Source organism: Pelophylax lessonae (assembly GCF_965119305.1).
Source record: "Pelophylax lessonae genome assembly, chromosome: 5".
Taxonomy (NCBI): domain Eukaryota; kingdom Metazoa; phylum Chordata; class Amphibia; order Anura; family Ranidae; genus Pelophylax; species Pelophylax lessonae.
Window position 1 is genome coordinate 317,346,090 of NC_138772.1, and position 21,425 is coordinate 317,367,514.

A 21,425-nucleotide genomic window follows, 5' to 3' on the forward strand; every position below is an offset into this window, starting at 1 on the left:
ACAACACTATAACAAAGTGTTAAAAACACAAACAAATTGGTGGAAAAACCCCAACCATTTCAATCCCTGTGCCCAAATGTACAGTATATCAAACTAGTGTCCATGCAAAAAATATAGAAATGCCAAAATGAAAAAATATAAATTATAATAGTAAAAACAAATATTTTCTCTCTTTTGTTGATGGACACAGCTCCAGAATCTTCTTGACCATTGGGACGTCCCAAAGCAGTGTCAAACATGAGGGGTGGAAAAAAAAACAGCAGAAAAAATTCCCAAAGGCTAAACCCAGCCAACCAGGTAACATGAAGCTCAACCAGGAACAACTGGAGCTCACCTGAAAACAATACACCCTCAAAGAGGACCAGGTCCTCTCAAACAGCGGCCTGCAAAACTTAGCAGCCAAAAGCAGCATCCGCAGATGCCAACACATCTACTTTGTAAAATTTTGTGAAAGTGTGCACAGACGACAAAGTGGCCGACTTGCAAACCTGCATCACTGATGCCTGATGGCGGAAGGCCCAGGAGACCCTAAGCGCTCGCGTAAAATGCGCCTTAACAGGGAAAGGAGGAACCTGACCCTTGATTGAATAGGCCTGCACTACCGTCTGTCTGAGCCATCTGGAAATGGTCACGGCAGACGCGATCAACCCCTTTCGAGGTCCATCCGTAAGGACAAAAAAGCAAGTCTGATTACCTAAACGACTCGGTTGCCGCCAAGTACACCCTGATTGCTCAGACCACATACAGAAAATGCAAGGCAATCTCCTTAGGATGCTTAGGCTTAGGACACAGGGAAGGCAGCACAATTTTTTCATTTAGATGGAAACCAGAGACAACCTTAGGAAGGAACGACTGACAAGGATAAAGCACCACTTTATCTCTGTGAACTAGTGATTGACCGATATCGGTTTTTCGTTGCCGATACCAAAATACCGATATTTTGGCCAATGCATATCGGTATCGGCCGATATTTTTGTACATTTAAAATTGTGCAAAATAAACACAAATTTCGACACAAATCTGTTACTGAACATGTAGAACTTTATTTATTAACATTAAGGGCTCGTTCTTCACACCTTAACTGCATGAGAACTGATAGGAAATCTTCAGTTCCAGGGTCATTTAGTTTCACATCATTCTGATTGTGCATTAATGCATAATAAATTGCTGTAGTAGTGCACTCACTGCAATAATTTTAAATCACTACTGCAGTGCAGTCAGTGCAAAACTGCTAGACAAAATCTAGGCAACAGCTATACAGTGGATTGGACTGGAGTCAGTGGACTACCTCTGCAGTATGGCACTCACTGCAACTACTGCAGTCAGTGCAAAACTGCTAGAAAAAAAGCTAGGCAGCACAACAGCTATACAGTGGATTAGACTGGAGTCAGTGGACTACCTATGCAGTATGGTACTCACTGCAACTACTGCAGTCAGTGCAGAACTGCTAGAAAAAAAAAGCTAGGCAACACAACAGCTACACAGTGGATTGGACTGGAGTCAGTGGACTACCGTTGCAGTATGGCACTCGCTGCAACTACTGCAGTCAGTGCAAAACTGCTAGGAAAAAAAGCTAGGCAACACAACAGCCACACAGTGGATTGAACTGGAGTCAGTGGACTACCGCTGCAGCAGGGCACTCAATCACTGCAATAATTTTAAATCACTACTGCACTACTGCAGTAGTGATTTAAAATTATTGCAGCAGTGAACATTGTCTTTTTTGGACATATTTCTCCTGCATCCTGCTCTTCCACTTCAGAAACCTTCTCTTTTTGACTTTTCTTTTCATCAGGAGGAACCTCCTGCACCTTCTGTTGAACTTGAATATCTTCTGTCAGCCATTGTTTTGCCTTGGCCAATACATCATCAGAAGAGAAAGGATGGTTCTTGTATTGAGGATCCAAAAGACATGCAAGCACAACATTTTTATTCTCCTCATGCTTCTCAAACCGCTTGGCGAGGCTGTCCCTCATGGCCTGCCTACATGCTTTATTGCCACGTGTGTTGGCCTTCATTCTGTTGAAGAATGGGAGTTTCATTGTGGAGAGGAATGGATGATTCTGGGTGGGGATGAGGTTGGGAGTTACATTGTGGAGAGGGATGTGGATGATGCTGGGTGGGGACAAGGAAGGGAGTTACATTGTGGGGAGAGATGGATGATTCTGGGTGGGGATGCGGATGGGAGTTACATTGTGGAGAGGGATGTGGATGATGCTGGGTGGAAATGAGGATAAGAGTTTTATTGTGGAGAGGGATGGATGATGCTGGGTTGGGATGAGGATGGGAGTTACATTGTGGAGAGGGATGTGGATGATGCTGGGTGGGGACAAGGAAGGGAGTTAAATTGTGGGGAGAGATGGATGATTCTAGGTGGGAATGCGGATGGGAGTTACATTGTGGAGAGGGATGGGGATGATGCTGGGTGGAAATGAGGATAAGAGTTTTATTGTGGAGAGGGATGGATGATGCTGGGTGGGGATGATGATGGGAGTTACATTGTGGAGAGGGATGCGGATGACTCTGGGTGTGAACGAGGATGGGAGTTATATTGTGGAGAGGGATGCAGGTGATGCTGGGTGGGGATGAGGATGGAAGTTACATTGTGGAGAGGGATGCAGATGATGACTCAGTGGGATGGCCAGTGGGGTGGATTTGGTGGGACAGCCAGTGGGCGGGCCCTGGGGAATGTTGGGGGTAAGGTCCTGAGGGGCCCAGGCCTAAAACTGTGTAAGGGGCCCCAAAATTTCTGAAGGCTGCCCTGCATAGGCACCCCGATAGAGCATTTAGGGAAACACCACTGACTCGCAACAATTTTGGCAAAATTGGCGGGAAAAGGGAAGACCTTTGTCGCCTTTGAAGATCTGCAGGTACCGAAATGCACAGGCATCTCCGATGCAGCAACAGCTCCATCCTCCAGTTTTAAAATTTCCCACACTGATACAATCAAGTGCATCCACTAGCGCCTTTTCATGCGCGACCATAGTGGAAGAGGAATCATCCTCACTATCAGAGCACTCGCAGGGAGACTCGCGTCCACGGCGGCCAGATCTGCCTCCAGAACCGCCGCCATTGAAGACAAAATGGACTGGGACCCACAGGGTGCCACAGCCTCTGAGAGGGGATCAGGTGGTGACACATGCTTTAGGGACTCCATGGGTTAACCCAGGGACCACACCATCAGAAAGAGAGAACACTGCTAAAAGACCCCCCACCACTGCACAAACGGCACCTCAGGTCCCAGCACACCCAGCCGCAGCTATAGCAGAGAGAGGAGAGCCGTTTTGCACCCACAGGGACTCACCACCACCGACTCAGGTATAGAGCAGAGCGCCAATGCTGCACACCGTGCGATGCTCAGAAGGAAAGAGAAAGTTCAGGAGTTAACACTAGAGGCCCACCGCCGAATCACCGCCACTTTAGGCTGCAAAAACATGGCTGCCGCTTAATTCAATGGGAAACTATATGAAAATGCCAGCCAGACTACGCAAACATGGCTTCCGACATATACAGCAGCCATCCACAAGAAAATGGCGGCTCCTGGGACCCCAGGAACAATTTACAGTAAGGAGGGGCCCTGGCAGGAGCCTCCAGCAGGACCATCCACCCCAAAAACCACGTGTTTAGGAACCGGCGGTGGGCTCCCCCCCTCCCGGCCCCCATCGCCCGCTAGACACCCCCAAATTAAAATACAGTTATGGCCCCCCTGGGGGGGGGGGGGAAGGGGGAGCTTGGTGTGGGTGAATGGGGGGGGTGGGCCACAGGGGCCCCTGATAAATAGGGGGGTTTTTATGTGGGAAGGAGGAGAACCCGGGGGTCTGACTGTCCCAGGGAGGGGGGCACTACTTACCACACCATAGAACTGGGTAGGCACCACTCCAGGCAGACCACCGCACCATTGGAATGGGGGTGCTGCGGGCCAGAGGCACTCTGCGACTTAGGCCATGACCAGGTTGCGTGCGTCCTTGCGAGACGTTTAACTTGCCGGCCAGCCCCAGTCCAGTGGGGGGGGGGGGGGGCAGTTGATTATAGTTCTCACAGGAACATAAAATAAAAAAAATGCTAGAACCAGATTTCCCAGCAAGGAACGAGGTACTTACTCCTGACTAGGCAGAAAAAAACAGAATGCGTATAGCAGGAAGTGGGAGAATACTAGGGATGCACCGACCGATATTCGGATCGGAAATCGGCCCTAATCCGGACAAAATAGCTGGATCGGAGATCGGTAAAGTTCAGCCGTCCCACTGGCCGATCCGGTTTTTGCTGAGTAACGGCTCAGCCATCCCTTATTGGGCAATTTCACCTCGCCAGATATCGGTATCGGCTCCAAAAAAGCTGGATCGGTGCATCCCTAGAGTATACCCCCTGGGACTGCCCCATAGGCGTGGTAAAGCTTTTCCTGCCTAGTGTCCTACTCCTGTAGAGGGCAGCATAACCCAATGGTCAAGAAGATTCTGGAGCTGTGTCTCACAAAGAGCGAAAGAGAAATATTTTTTTTCTTCAGAATTGTCGCTCTTTTTTTGTTTATAGCGCAAAAAATAAAAACCGCAGAGGTGATCAAATACCACCAAAAGAAAACTCTATTTGTGGGAAAAAAGAACATCAATTTTATTTGGGTACAGCATCACACGACCGCGCAATTGTCAGTTAAAATAACGCAGTGCCGTATCGTAACAAATGGCCTGATCACTATGCGGGTAAACCTTCCAGTCCTTAAGTGGCTAAACAAAAATCATACGAGAAAAATGTTTGTGTTTGTCCCTTTGGAAAGTTTCCGACGAACGTTGTGTATGAACGATCAGATTATTGTACGATCACTTTGAAAGCGGTATTTTTTTTGTACGATATTCTGATTGTGTATAAATTAGATTTGTGGCTAATTATGTCACCAATTTGCTTGATAAATGTCCCCCAATGTAAATACTATCTCAGGTTTTTGCATGTTGCTGTGAGCTTGAATTCTCCTACCAGGCACACAACTTCAGCCAATTCTTTTTTTTTTATGTTTTGGAATGAATGGGCCAGAGTTAGAATCTCTGTGAGCCTTTTATTTGGGAAATTTCTCTTCAATTCCTTTGCATCACAGATCTCTTAACTAACTAAATCCAGCTTATTTAATTAGTTTAATGTACTATAAACTGGTACTGTGTATCAGCATGTAAAGCACTACAAAAATGTATTCTTACTGTAATTCGTATGAGCAGAGGAAAGTAAGAGTGTTCTTACCAGCAGCTGTAAAATTGTTTCCACCAGGCCTGAAGCATCCCATTGCATGTACATGTCATGCATGCACACAGAGGGGTGCTGACAGGCAGATTTATGGCTAGAATTGCAAAAAAAAAAAAAAAAAAAACTCCATTCATCTTTGTAGTGTTCATTACAATCCACAAGAGGGAGGTCAGGAAAGATACAAAAGTGTGAAATATATTCCTGGTGCATGTTTCTGGGAAAAGGGCAAGCAGTTTTAGCACACCATCAATTTACAGGCAAGGTAAATCCTGCCGTTTTTATTATCCTTATGGTAAATGGAAAATATTTTCCCATACAGAGACAAGATGTCCTGTCGCATAAATAGGATAGCAATAAACACAGATTTGTTACAGGGGTTGTTTTACTAGTGGCACACTTCAAGGTGATATTCACTTAGTTTAGTGAAATAGGTGAAGCTCTGCTCCCCTCCATCATCTAAGCATGTGCAAGTAAAAAAAAAAACCTTTTTTTTTTTTTTTTTTTTGTATTTTCCTTGCATACGATTGGATATTATTTGCAAAGTGAATTTTCACCACATTCACTAACCTAAGGGAAAATTCCCTTGGGTGTGAATGGGGCCTAACTAAGGAACTTCTGGTCAGCAAATTTGTTTTAAAATAATGTTCAGTAAAAAGGTTCCAGCAAAAATATCACTTATTTTTAAATCGCTAGGAAGTTTTACATATTGGTTTGTAAATATTACTGTGTGCTTTTTACATAAATCAAGTTCTAGTTTACAATTTACAGTCTAGATAAGTGGTAAATTACACACACTACAAATACTACAATGTAAAAAATACGGCAACATTTTGGTACATTGTGCTCTATAATGTCTGTCAGTTAAGTCTAACTGATAATGAATAATAATCACTGAATGAACACTACATTTACTTACCTGATCCTCTGCTCCCTTGGCAGTTGGTGCTCCCCCACACTCACATCCAAGACAGGGCTACAGACTCTGCCTTGGCCTTCATAACCTCAGGACCCTAGAACACTAAAGCATGGGGGAGACTGCAGGAAGAAGCAGAGTATCAGGTAAGTATTCTTTTTTTTTTTTTTTGATCCCTTACACCAAAATGAGCAACACCTTGTGGTGCAGGCCCAGTCCCAATGCAAAAAAATAATTTTTTAGTTGCCTGGAATTGGGCTTTAAGCTCTCTTCCAAATTGGGGGAAGACTGGATTACATAAATCATTTCATAGTAACTCTGACATATAAGAAGAGACCGCCTCTTCAAATTTGAAAGCAAAAAGCATTTCTGCAGCATGTCAGTAACGCAGGCTGCTCTGACATGTCATGAATGTATCTTTTAAGTTTGGGAACTGCCATTGTACCATCAAAGAATTCTGTTGTATATGAAGATATGTCAGAACAGCAGCCAGTGGCAAAGTGTCATGATCTTCAAATAGAGCCACGCCAAAAACTTTGTAATGTAAGCTCTTAGGTTATGTTCTCCCTTCATGGCAGTGAGGACTGAGAAGTCATCAGAATGGTGAATTCACACTTGGCTCTGCCAGGGTGAATGGCAAGAACTAACGGCTGAATGGTAAATATATTAAGTCGCTTCAAACATGGTCTTGTTTCATTCTAAACCACTTAGCCTTTCAACTTTCTAATGATACTAGTAAACATTAACTATTTGTTCAGAGGTCTAGTAAGCTTTCTATCATTCTGTCCTTTCCATAGTCCACTGTCTTCCACCCTGACATCTTTTATTGTACTGTCAAATTAAGAAGCCCATCCACAGATGGTCATGTTTCTTTTTTCATTTGGCCACATACCACTACCTGCCCTGCCTTTTTTTCTGGAATATTTAAAAATGCTTAGTATTATTAGTATTAGCTTTCACAATTATTAAAAAAATATTTTTTTTTCCAACTTGTATTACAGAAAATATGTAAAAAAGAAACATCTTTTAAAGAATAGATTTAGCGCAGTGGCAGCCTCCCCCCAGTCCATGCATCCAGCCACCTAATCTACATACGGGGCGCCGGGCGCATGGATTCCAATGAAGGATTTTATTTTGAAGCATATGGGGGGGTTGTTGTTGTTGGTTTGCCGCCCCCTCCCGAATTATAGTTTATTGTTTTTGTAGCACTGACCCTGGAGGGCTGCTGATTTTATACACTTTTGGATTCCCCTGGGTTACCTGTAGCAACTGCAAGAAATCTTAGCACTTTACGTTCTTGGCGCAGTCAATGATCAGTCTAGGGGTTGATGTTTTTGTTGTTTTTATTTTATATTGGGATAGGAGAAGGGATGAGTGGGATACTCCAACGTTTGAACTATTCACAATTCTGAGGACTCTAACTTGAGAATGCGGCAAGGCCGCTGTTTCATCCTGCCACTAGATGAATCGGAAGTAAAATGTCCCTGTTTGTGATTCTCTTCAGGGCGCTCACCTAGCACCCTCTTTCTCTGTACCAATCAACACCCGTCCACTGACTATATTCCCCAGAGTGGTCCCCTTCTGGGGCACACCCCCAGGACAAGATCCTCTGTACTCACGATACTGCTTTCCAGATTCTCGCAGTGCCCCAACTCCTCCTGTCAGCTCTCCTGGACCTCTGGGTTCAGCTCCACACTGCTGGTTCACCAGGCCGACTGCCTGTGACCATCACCATCCACTTCAGAAGAGGAGGCAGCCGCCACCCTCCTTCTGGGACTCTGCTTCCCGCCAAAGACCTCTACCACACGTGCCCCTGGCTTTATATACTGCACCCCACAATGCACCGAGACAACTGTCTGTGCCAATCCCTGGGGCTGTAACAATGCCTGTGTGTCATTGGCCAGGTTTCCTCCACTGTCCATTGCACCTACCCATTGGACACAGTGGGGACACTCCCTCAGACCATATGAATCACACACTGGACACACTGAGTAGAGCTAAATCACAGATCCTTCTCCCTGTTAGGCAGAGTGCAATATAGAATGTACCTGCTGCTCCTCTGATAGGCAGACAAAAACTATACTCACAAGGTCCCTAACTCACATTCATACATACATAGTAGGGCCAATTTTATACAGGATCCAATTAAACTACCAGCATGTCTTTGGAGTGTGGGAGGAAACCGGAGTACCCGGAGGAAACCCACGCAGGCACAGGGAGAACATGCAAACTCCAGGCAGGTAGTGTCGTGGTTGGGATTCGAACCAGCGACCCTCTTGCTGCTAGGTGAAAGTGCTAACCACTACACCACTGTGCGTCCCAGAAGTTTAAAATGTGCCGTTGATGCCTACATTTGCTAAAAACATTCTATCTAGCTCTGAGATGATATACTGGTTTGTGAATTCTACAGGAATACATCCAGCCCCAATATACACATCTTCCAATAATGTTGATACTTATGGCCGGAATACACGAGTAGAATATCGCCTGATCATTTGACCACCGACTTATGAAAAAGTGTTCGTTGGTCGAAAACATTGCCAACATACACGGGCCGAATATCGCCCGACCGTTGACCGCCGACCATCGAAACAGTGTTCAACGCGATGGTGTTCTACAGATTTCAAATGAACGACCTTAACACCAATGTATAGAATAACATTCATTCGCAAACGAGACGACAGAATTTTTCATTTTTTTCAAACTGTATTTTCCGTTCACAATATCAATATCGCTCATTGATGGCTGGGCATTAACGAGTAGAATATCGGCCGATCGTTCACTGAACGGAAATTTTCAGCCGATTTTCTTATCGTGTATTCCGGCCATTAGGTGATACTTAGGGTAAATAAATTGCTACAGTTTATTTGTCATTAGTAATTCCACTCCAAAACACTGCTAGGCACTTAGCCCATACCGGTGATCCTTGTATAGAGAAGCACCAATCTCACAACCCAACTTCATCTAGCTGCAGGAAGGCTGGAATTTTTCTTTTCTAATGTGGGAATGTAAAAATCCTTCCACATACACCGATCAGCCATAATATTATGACCACCCACCTAATATTGAGTAGGTGCCTCTTTTGCTGCCAAAATTGCCCTGACCCATCAAGGAATGGACTCCAATGACGGTATGCTTTGGTATCTGGCACCAGTAGCAGATCACTGCCTCCGCTGGCTTGCCTTTTTCCCATAGTGTATCCTAGTACCATCTCTCCCCCAGGTAAGCAATGCACACACACATGGCCATCCACATGATGTAAAAAGAAAAAAAAAAAAAGTGAAGCCACCTTCTTCCATTGCTTTGTGGTCTATCTAAAGCTTACGCGTCCATTGTAGGGTCCGCATCAGCATGTACGCCCTGACTGGCTTGTGACTACACAGCCCAATAAGCAAAAAAACTGATGAATTGTGTGTCCTTTTTTTATTGGGACCAGCATTACCTTTCTCAGCAATATGAGTTACAGTAGCTCTTCTAGATAGGACTACAATGCCAGCCTTCGCTCCCTACATGCATCAATGAGCCTTGGCTGCCCATGACCTTGTTGCTGGTTCACCGGTTTTCCTTCTTTGGACTACTTTTAGTAGGTCCTGACCACTGCAGACCGGAAACATTTCACAAGAGCTGCAGTTTTAGAGATGCTCTGACTCAGCTGTGTAGCTTTTACCATTTGTCCCTTGTCAAAGTTGCTTAAATCCTTACTTGTCCATTTTTTTGCTTTCAACATATCAATCTCAGGGATAACATCTTTACTGGTGCCTAATATATCCCACTATAATGAGATAATCAGTATTATTCATTTTACCGGTCAGTTAGCGTGGGTTACTATTGAATACAGTGATATAAATCCATATATTTTACCAAAACTGTGGCAGCTCATAGATCATAAGCAAAATGCAATTTGTAACAGGACATGCTATTCTGACAATGCACCAATTATGATACTACACAACTGATCAAAGTTATCAAAGAAAACAAGAACCTAATCTCGTAAATGATACCTGGTGGCAATGCTCTGCGGGCTTATAGAGCCTCTGCTGCTTTGACACCACAGTTTGCATTCTTCTATGCAAGTAAGCGGTTTCTCCACGTGGCTTACTGTGGAGGAAGTCACCTGACTATGTCGCTATGACCTAGGCTGGGCTAAGCTGGATTGTGTCACATGTCCTGTGATGTCGCCTAGCTTTTTCAGGCCCTCCCCCAGGCCATGCATAGTGGACTGGATATCATCCACCCAAAGGTGCTGGGGGGGGGGGGTGTATGAGATTTTTGACTTACAGCTCCACTCTGCTTTTGCTTGGCCTGGGGAGGAGAGCCTGAAAAAGCTGAGGCGAGGACACACCAACCCCGGCCATGCTGTAGTCAAAATGGTAAAAAGTCATTGGACCCAAAAAAGGACAAACTCAAAAAAGACATATATTACTTTCATTCCTAAAGCATTTCCCATATAAATGAATGACTGGTGGTGTGCCCTATCATTTAGTTGCTGGAGTTCAGAATCATTTTAAAGGATAAGTCTAGTTGAAACGCTAAACCTGCTCTGTGCCACATTCTAAACCTAATCTATCTAACCCTGTAAAGCAAAAATCACTGTACTTGCCTATTCTGCATCTGATCCAGTAAGGTCCCACGCTGAGCTCTCAGCATGAAGGCAGGTGCAGGAGAGGCACTCTACAACGGAAACCCACAGTAAGTCTATGGGTGACGTCACTTCCCATTCATTTCACAGCCGTTGTCGGTCATCTCCTACACACAGCTTCCGTTGCTGGAGACCGAACCGGATCGGGTGCAGAAAAGGTAAGTAAAGCAATTTTTGCTTTACAGGGTTAGATAGGTTAGGTTTAGATCGTGGCACAGAGCAGGTTTATCATTAGTTATGTTTTGCCTGGACTTATCTTTTAATATCTGCAAATATATACATGGTTTGAAACTATCACAGTGAAGTGCATAATTTGTTTGGATTCTTCCAGATATCAATCTATCAAAACCAGAAGACAGGATGTGGCTGTTCATTCACTGTATATGGTAAAAAAAAATGTGCATATTTTTTCTGTACTGCACAAAACAATTTTTATTCTTTATATCTAAATTCAGTTTTCACTTACAGTTTTTAGTGCATGGGCATTAGGTGATTATGGAAGAAACAATATACTGTATATTCACAAAACTCAATAAACAAATTGCAGTCTAAAGTGTTCAAACCCAAAAGGTCTGTCCACGCAAAGATACACAATATGCAATTTGATAAACCCACTTATCAATCAAGTAAAGTGTCCCTGGAAATGGTTTTGAAATACTGGAAAGTGTCCAAGATTCAGACAACATTGAAGCTCCTTGTGTTGCCCAGAAGAAAAATATTTGTGTGGGTGCAAATGCAGGCACATAAGAAATTTTAATTGCATATTTATAGATCTGTTTACAGAAAGAACAGTGGAAAAAGCAAGTAATGATTAAGCAATCACACACACACACATATATATATATATATATATATATATATATACACAAACACACACACACTGGATATTGAAAGTCTACACACCCCTGTTAAAATTTTATGTTTCTGTGATGTAAAAAAACGAGACAAAGATAAATAATTTTAGAACTTTTTCCACCTTTATTGTGACCTAACTGTACAATTCAATTTAAAAAACAAACTGAAATGTTTTAAGGGGGGGGGGTGTAAAAATAAATTAATGTGGTTGCATAAGGGCTCTTTCACACGGTCCCCCTCCGCAGGCGGATCCGTGTTGCTCAGCGGGGATCTATCCGCGATCCCCGCTGAGCCGGGCGGATGACAGCTCCGTCTCCGCTTGCAGAGCAGAGAGGGAGGTGTCTCAGCACCCGCTGCCCTCTATGGGGGATCGGAGGAGAGCGGACCGCTTGTCCGCTCTCATCAGATCCGCTCCGCTCCGATTACTGAACGGATGGAAAAAAACGGATGGAAAAATAGGGTTTCCATCCGTCCAGATTTCAGCACAGGATCGGATGCGGATGGCAGCGGGTGTCAGCGGAGGTGTCTCCGCTGACACCCGCTGCCCCATAGAGCTGCATGGAGGATCCGAAAAAAACTGACAGGCGGATCTGATCGGACCGCCCGTGTGAAAGAGCCCTAAGTGTGCGCACCCTCTTAGAACTGTGTTCCGAATTAAGCAATCACATTCAAACTCATGTTCTCATGTTAAATAGGAGTCAGTACAACACACCTGCCATCATTTAAAGTGCCTCTGATTAACCCAAAATAAAGTTCAGCAGTTCTAGGAGGTCTTTCCTGACATTTACTTAGTTGCATCCTACAGCAAAAGCCATGGTCAACAGAGAGCTTCCAAAGCATCAGAGGGATCTCACTGTTAAAAAGTATCAGTCAGGAGAAGGGTACAAAAGAATTTCCAAGGCATTAGATATACCATGGAACACAGTAAAGACAGTCATCATCAAGTGGAGAAATTATGGCACAGCAGTGACTTTACTAAGAAATGGACATCCCTTCAAAATTGATTTAAAGACAATTAGAAAACTGGTCAGGGAGGCTGCCAAGAGGCCTACAGCAACAATAAAGGAACTGCAGGAATATCTGGCAAGTACTGGCTGTGTGGTACATGTGACAACAATCTCCTGTATTTTTCATATGTCTGGTCTATAAGATAGAGTGGCAAGAAGGAAGCCATTTCTTATGAAGAAAAATAGCTTAAGCCCGGATAAACTTTTCAAAAACACATCTGAAGTCTCCCAAAAGCATGTGGGAAAATGGGTTATGGTCTGATGAAACCAAGGTTGGACTTTTTGGCCATAATTCCAAAAGATATGTTTGGCGCAAAAACACTGCACATCACCAAAAGAACACCATACCCACAGTGAAGCATGGTGGTGGCAGCATCATGCTTTGGGGCTGTTTTTCTTCAGCTGGAATAGGGGCCTTAGTCAAGGTAGAGGGAATTATGAACAGCTCAAAATACCAATCAATATTGGCACAAAGCCTTCAGGCTTCTGATAAAAAGCTGAACATGAAGAGGAACCTCATCTTTCAGCATGAGAACTACCCAAAGCATACATTCAAATCAACAAAGGACTGGCTTCACTAGAAGAAGATTAAAGTTTTGGAATGGCCCAGCCAGAGCCTAGAACTGAATCCGATTGACAATCTGTGGGGTGATCTGAAGAGGACTGTGGCAAGGAGATGCCCTCACAATCTGACAGATTTGGAGTGTTTTTGAAAAGAATAGTGGGCAAATATTGCCAAGTCAAGATGTGCCATGCTAATAGACTCATACCCAAAAAGACTGAGTGCTGTAATAAAATCAAAAGGTGCTTCAACAACATATTCGTTTAAGGGTGTGCACACTTATGCAACCATATTATTTTAGTTTTTTAGTTTTACTCTCCCCCCCCCCTAAAAGATTTCTGTTTGTTTTAAAGTGAGTTGTACAGTTTATAGGTCACATTAAAGGTGGAAAAAAAGTTCTACAATTATTTACCTGTCACATTTTTATCATCACAGACACCTGACATTTTAACAGGGGTGTGTAGACAAACAGCATCAAATCAATTAAACTCCTGAGATATTGATCTGGTAAGTTAAGTAGCGGAGGGGGTTTTTAATCAATCAGTTTCAGCTGCTTTGGTGTTCATGAAATTAACAACAGGTGCACTAGATGGGCAACAATGAGACAACCCCCAAAACAGGAATGGTTTTACAGGTGGAGACCATTAAAAAAAAAATTTCCCTACTCATTGTTTCTGACTATTTTTCACTAGTTTTGCATTTGGCTATATAGAGGTTGCACAGGCAGTCCAACTCCTCCAGGATGGCACATCAATATGAGCCATTGCCAGAAGGTTTGTTGTGTCTCCCAGCACAGTCTCAAGAGCATGGAAGAGATTCCAGAAGACAGGCAGTTATGCTAGGAGAGCAGGACAGGGCCGTAGGTGGTCCTTAACCATCAGCAGGACTGGAATCTGTTCCTTTGTGCATGAATGGAACATGATGAGCACTGCCAGAGCCCTACAAAAAGACCTCCAGCAGGCCACTGGAGGGAATATCTCTGATCAAACAATCAGAAACAAACTTCATGAGGGTGGCCTGGGAGCTCAGCTCACTGCCCGACACTGTGAAGCTCGACTGGCCTTTGCCAATAAAACCAGAAGAGATGGTTCAGGTTCACACTGAGCACGACAACATGAAAGGGTCTGTAGAAGCCATGGAGAACTTTATGCTGCCTGTAACATCGTTCAGCACGGCCGGTTTGGTGGCGGGTCAGTGATGTTCTGGGGATGCATATTCATGGAGGGACACACAGACCTCTACAGGCTAGACAATGGAACCCTGACTGCCATTCGGTTTTGGGATAAAATTCTTGGACACATTGTCAAACTCTACACTGGTGCAGTGGGTCCTGGTGTTCCTCCTGATGCACAATGACCGGCCAAATGTGACGAGAGTATGCAGCCAGTTCCTGGAGAATGAAGGAAATTATACCATTAAATAACCCCCACGCTCGCCTGAACTAAATCCGATAGAACACCCTTGGGACATAATGTTTCGGTCCATCCGACACCGCCAGGTTGCACCTCATTTAGGAGCTCAGTGATGCCCTGGTCCACATCTGGAAGGAAATACCCCAGAACACCATCTGTTGTCTCATTAAGAGCATGCCCTGACATTGTAAGGCATGCATACAAGCACGTGGGGGCCATACATACTACTGAGTACCATTTTGCTGAATGAAATTTCAGTAAAATGGACTAGCCTTCTGCATCATTTTTCACTTAGATTTTTGGGAGTGTCTTTGAGTTTAGCCCATTGTACTTAGGTTGACATTTTCATTTGCATCAAACGATGTGGCATCCTTTCATTTCTAACACATTACCCAGTCCATATCAGTATAGATATCCAGCATGATATTTGATATATGATTGAGATCTGATGTGTTTTCAAAGTGTTCCTTTAATTTTTTGAGCAGTGTGTGTGTGTGTGTATATATATATATATATATATATGTACACACACACACACACACATTATATATATATATATATATATATATATATATATATATATATATATACATATACACACACACACACACACATACATACACACACAGACACACACACATATATACAATTCTATATCTATACCCACAGTTGATCCAGAGGAATGCAAAAAAAAATATGGTTGGGATCTTTCCTGAGCCTGGACTGGCTGAGTGATATCAGCCGACAGCAGACTTTAGCCCCCTGTCAGCTGAAAACAGGTCACAGGAGTTCAGAATAAATTACAGTCCTGTGACCTACAGCTTTGGCTATACTTCTCTTTTAAGGACAACATCATTTCTAAACATATACAATGCGCACACAAGTGCACAGCATTAGTCAGCCTTTTATTAGCAAGAGAACATAAAGTCATTAGAGAGTGTTGTACTGTTACTAAATGACATGGTGGAAAAAGTAATTGAAGCAATAGACTAATAGAAAAATCTTCTCTATTGCGCAGAAGCTGTAACACAGATGTGGCTATTTGTAAACTAGATATGGGCATGTGCAGCTCTTCTTACTTGCTAAGCTGGATGTCATTTCCAAGTTGCTGACATTAGTTTAGTAACACCAGAACATGCTTAATACTTAGCACAGCTTTATTAAGAAACACTCTTTTTGCTCACCAGCTCGGTCATAGAGAATATGGGAGCGTTGCAAGCCTTCTTTAATGTGTTCCTCTTTTATGATCATTCTGCTTTTCTGTGGATCATCTCCTGCTGCAAGTCTAGCTTGGACAGACAACTGCAGGCCATTCAGGCCAGTTCTGGCATCACCATCGCAGAGATGTGCTAAAGTTGTTAGAGCTTTAGCCTCTATAAACATTGAAGATCTGAAAGGAAAAATTAAAGGCAGACTGAGTAACTGTAGCTAATAGATTTTTTTTTTGTTTCAATACATTTATTTATTTTAAATAAAGAAAAGGCTACATGGTTTACTTTTACAATGTCTATGTTGCAAACATGCAGAGTAACAATAGCTATTATTAGAACAGTATATGGTTAAGGGAAAATACTAAACAAAAAAAGGAGGGAAGGGTCCAAGAAGTGGGAATAGGCATAGTATTTATTGACAAAGATATTGAATCCAGGGGCAGCTAATAGTTACTCAACAACATTATGGTCAATTGAAGTATTATTAAAACAGATTTAGCAGAACATTAGACATTGCTAGAATGGTATACATCATAAATTAGATTAAGGGATCGGTTTATAAAATATTTGTTGCACAAATGACAGGAGCATTTGGGGAAGTTAAACAAAATGTCCAATATTTCGTCTAAGAGATTAATGCATGTATTGACAGCTCCATCTAGTGGCCAAATGCAGTATAATTTTTTACATCAATGAGAAAATGACACCCTATTTTGGAGACTAGATGAAGCTGGAGATCCTGGCTAGAATTGGATATAAAAAATTCGGGACATTTGGTGCAAATGCTTCTGACATGCAACAAATGTTTTATAAATAGACCCCTAAGTGACTGGTTCACAAATACTGTTTGGACTGTATTTTCAAAAATAAACATTATTGTGAGAGCAGAAAAAACTCACAAGACAAAGATAACAGTGCACCATATTTCAGGCAGTACAGGGAAGATCTCCTGATATGCACTGAATGGGCATACCAGTAAAGATTAAGGCTTCACAAGGATTTGTTCATTATTTGTCTAAGGGCTCTTTCACACTGGAGGCAATCTCTACCGCCCTCTGAAAAGTGATCCGGGATGAATCGATTCTTAGTAGGCATACAGGAGGCGATTCTGGCTTAATTTTTCTCTAAATTTCAGGGGTTATTTTGTATTGAAAACCCTGTCCTATTAACCTCAATAGGAGGATTTGACAGGCAGGGCCACTTATCAAATTCTGCCAGCCGAGTTCAATTTGCAGTGGCATGTGTACTACAGTGTCGGCTGCAATGTTAGGATTTAGGTGCGTGTTATGGGGTTGTAAAAATGCATATAAACTACCTGTTTTTTATGGCACATTTACTACTCATATGAAATAGCTATGATGGTACTCACTGTCACTGGAAGTGAAAAAACAGATACCTAATGATTTGGATTGCTTCAAGTGGGACAGTAATATTTGTCAGCAATATCTTCATATAGAAATATGAAGATTTAATCCCACTTTACACTGGGAGACTTAGACTGTTGTAGACCATTGCCATGAAGTCTGTGACTCCTAAATAATGTGTGTATTCCATGTCCCTCAAGGTCAGACAGGTTTTCCCTATCGTTTGTGTATTGAGATAATGTTTATTCCATGTACTGGAGAGTGTAGGAGACGGACAGACTGATGCTGGGGTCTCTTCCTATTGTCTATCTATTGAGCTGAATGTGGATTGTGCCTGTTCCATTGTTAAATGTTAATGACCTCACATTGTTCTGTCCAGATGGCTAGATAATTAGTTTAGGTTAATTCTGTTCCTGTATACACTTTCATCTGCATATGATACTGTACTCAGGCAGAGGGGAGGGTTTGTGTACACTGTATGGGAGTGACTGATCAGGGCCTGTTCCCCACAAGGTCCACCTGGGTGGTAACATTGTGGGGGAAAACTGTATAAAAGAGCAACTGTACCATTAAAGTTTGAGTTCTACTTCACCCTTAATCTTGAGTCCTGTCTCTTATTGGGGGAATCTGCTGCAAGGGATTGCTATGCTCTTCATACTCCCTTGAATAATCACTAAGCTCTTGTAAGAGCTTGTTCCAGTTCCTGCTGCACTCTCTGGGGAAAGTGGTTTACCCACTTGAACCTGGAGCCTTGTCGTAGGTCAAGGCTGGGTAGGAAATGGTAAGACCCAAACCAAGCTGCGTCGGTTGGTGGGGTCTAAGGTAATTATGGTGTCTGGTGGATTGCTTGGAGCTCTCGGGAAGCACAAGGAGCATCCGTCAACGGAGGTACCAGGTCGGGGTGCCAGTTGATCCATTACAAAAATGACACATTAAAGCAAAGCATAATGTTATTCATATTTCAATTGGGTTTTAAAGTGGTTGTAAAAGCTGAAGATTTTTTACCTTCATGCACTCTATGCAAGAAGGTAAAAAACCTTCTGTGCGCAGCATCCCCCCAATACTTACCTGAGCTCCATCTCGATCCGTTAATGTGCATGAGAGCAGCAGCTTCCCCGGGTCTCTCCCTCCTCATTGGCTGAGACAAAGCAGCGGGAGCCATTCTCAAACCCAAACTCGCTCATCCATGTCATTATGGATCTTACTTTGTACTCTGTCAGTCACCGCTGTCTGCTCTGGACCCTGTCCCCCCCATGCTCACTGGAGTGCTAAGCTGTGGAGGGGGTGGAAGCGGCGGGCTGTGGACAGATCCTGATCCTATGGTCATGATATTTTCCAAGCCTGGCCTGGCTCAGTGACATCAGCCGACAGCGGGCATCAGCGTTTCAAAGGAGTGCAGACTGAACTCTTTAATAATGAATCAAATGACCGCCAGAGCTCAGGCCACATACTGCTCCTAGACTCACTAAAGAAACTGAGAAAGATCACATGATAAGCTTGAAAACCAACAAAAATAGGCATAAGTTTTCTAATTAATTTATAGATAGCTTGCTTTTAATACCATACTAAATACATCTATATTAAAACATGTGCACATGGGTTTAATGACAACTTAAACGGAGAATTACACACACCCATGTCTTTCTTGTCCTGCAACCAATTTGGGAGAAAAAGGCTATGATAGGTATTTAAAAGAATAGCCAGGACAACAATCAGTGGATACTGCAGCCCACTGTTCACAAAACTTGTAAAAAAAAAATTGTATTTATTTGATGCAACTTAAAATTAAGGCTTTGTCCTCTTTCTTGGAGGTTTGCACAGACATAACCCGCCTTTCATTTCACACGTGTTTTGTCAGCTCCTTGGTCTATATGATCAGTTACAAACTCTTGGGCCTTCCAGAGAACAGGCGTATTGCATTTAGGGTGGATTGCATTTAACCATTACGTGTCTTAAGAAGATAGTTGGTTTCAGTTTATTTAGGGGAGTCATGGCAAAGGAACTAATTAAATTGTTCAATTTGTTTCTTTAATGATTGCATTGAAATTGTTTAGTGTGAAAAGTTCAAACAAAATTGATAATGTCAACAATCCTGATCTTAGAATTCTATGTGTAGCCATTCACAGATCTATAAAGCATGACATGTACAAGAAAAAAAAAAAAAAACAACCAACCCGAAATGGCAGGTCCAGTAGATAACAAGCTGTTATCTTGGAAGAGCTGTGTCTGGTTGTTATCCTTAACACCACTAACAAGTCACATGCAAGGAATCCCAAATTTAAAGTGCCTAATCTTGTGTGACTGCCAGTACCAGGTGGCTGGGTCTGCTTTCATGTACGTAGTATCCCATTATTGGGAAACAGCAATATGTTAGGAAAGGAAATGGACAGCAGCAATGTCCTCTCCTAACCACAACACATAGAACATCAAGAGGATACATGCGTCACTGTAGAGAGACAGATGTACCCAAGCTATCACCATACTGTCTGGTTATGTGGGAAGAGTTTTAATCCCAGCACATTAACTGTCCTTACATGTTAAAAAATAAAAACTCTGTCATCCGACCCTCAAGGAAAGAAGGCAATTTCCTTATGTATAAAGAGACACAGAGACTAATAAATCTGAACATATGAGAAACAATACTGTGTCTGTTTCACAAAAGATTCCAATTTTTTTTTCGATAAGCATAGGTAGCATGATCAGCGCTGTTCCTGCTAATTGCTGGAATCCTGAATCAAATTCCCACCACACATCTTTCACTGTCAACTAATGAAGTACCTCAAGGTTTAGGCATGGCTATACACAACCTGATCTTTGCAAGCATTCTGCCAAATTCAAGCTATACTTATTGTAAGAGTGTGTGTATGGTAAGCAAGGAAGATCTCATAATACACACAGATATCCCAACCTACTTTTGATTGGAATCACTTGTTGGTCGAGTTTGAGAATACATCGCAGTGAGCCCTTGTGATGTATGCATGCATTTCACCAGGGGCTGTCTCACTCTCATAGTGATTAAGATGACAACCTTGGAAATCTGGGATACAGATCCAGGAGACACCAACAGATCTGGTAAAATAGGCTCTGGGAGGGAAAGGAAAGATCCTTAAGGGCAGAGGCTCTGGAAATTCTTTTTCTGATCCACCTGACAACGTTCTCTGCCGGTAAGACAAAAAGGGACTTAATTTCACAAACAGAAGTCGTAGCTGTTAGGTAGACCCTGACAGCATCTGAGCAGTATAGGGAAATGTTCTTAAAGGGATTGCAAAGTCTCTGTTTTTTTGGTTAAAAATAACAAACATGTTATACTTCCCTGGCTCTCTTGGCCCCTCCCTCCTGTTGAATGCCCCCAGAGCAAGCAGCTTGCTATGTGGGGCACCCGAGCCCAGCTGCAGCTCCGTATCCATTCAGACATGGAGCTGTGGCCCAGTCCTGCCCTCTCTCCATCCTGATTGGCTCAATAAAGTTTATTGACAGCAGCGGGAGCCAAAGGCACCGTGCTGCCATCTTAGCTAGTCAGAAGGGTGAGTCTCAGGCAGCCAAGACACTGCTGCAACATCGCTGGATAGAGATGGCAACTATTAGGAGGGCTGCTGCACAAAGAAGGCTTTTTATCTTAATGCATACAATGCATTAGGATAAAAAAAAGAAACTTGACTTTTTAACCACTTTAACATGTTTTGGAGCAGGACAGAGGGAAGGGAGGACAAAATCCTTATTGAGATGGAAGGGGAAGACTACCTTGTGTAGAAAAGGTTTTGGTTTAAAGTCCACAAGAAAAGATTTTTCATCAGAAAAGGCTGCCAGCTCAGCAATGCACCAACAGACGTATTGGTCACCAGGAAGGTAGCCTTACATGTGAGGTCTTCTGAGGGAATATTTGTCTCTGATGTACACAGAGGACCAAGTTAGAATCACAAAGTGACACAGGGGGCCACACTATGAGCAACTCCTGAAATAAAAATCTTAATTAAGGATTGCAAAGCGAGTGTTTTTTTGTAAGAGAATGGATAAGGCAGAAGCCTATTCCTTAAGGGTACACAGGGCCAGATGCTGGTTGAGACCAGAGTGCAGAAAGGTCAAAAATAACCAAGAGATTATTTCCTGGGATTCAGCTTCCTGTCCTTGCACACGTCAAAGTATATGTTTTCCTTGCGTAATGGCAGATCCTTCGGGAGGTAGATTTTCTTGCTCTTAGTAAGGCAGTGATAACAGAGTCAGAAATAACCCTAT

The 21,425-nt window shown here is 43.0% G+C and overlaps 1 protein-coding gene across 1 annotated transcript in view; it reads right to left on the minus strand.

The window, feature by feature from the left end:
* Positions 1–21,425, minus strand: part of WRNIP1 (WRN helicase interacting protein 1) — a 202,014-nt gene that overhangs the window by 68,299 nt on the left and 112,290 nt on the right. The window contains exon 4 of the mRNA XM_082258763.1: positions 15,802–16,007. Within this exon, the coding sequence (XP_082114889.1) occupies positions 15,802–16,007 (206 nt within the window). The remainder of the gene's footprint in view (positions 1–15,801; positions 16,008–21,425) is intronic.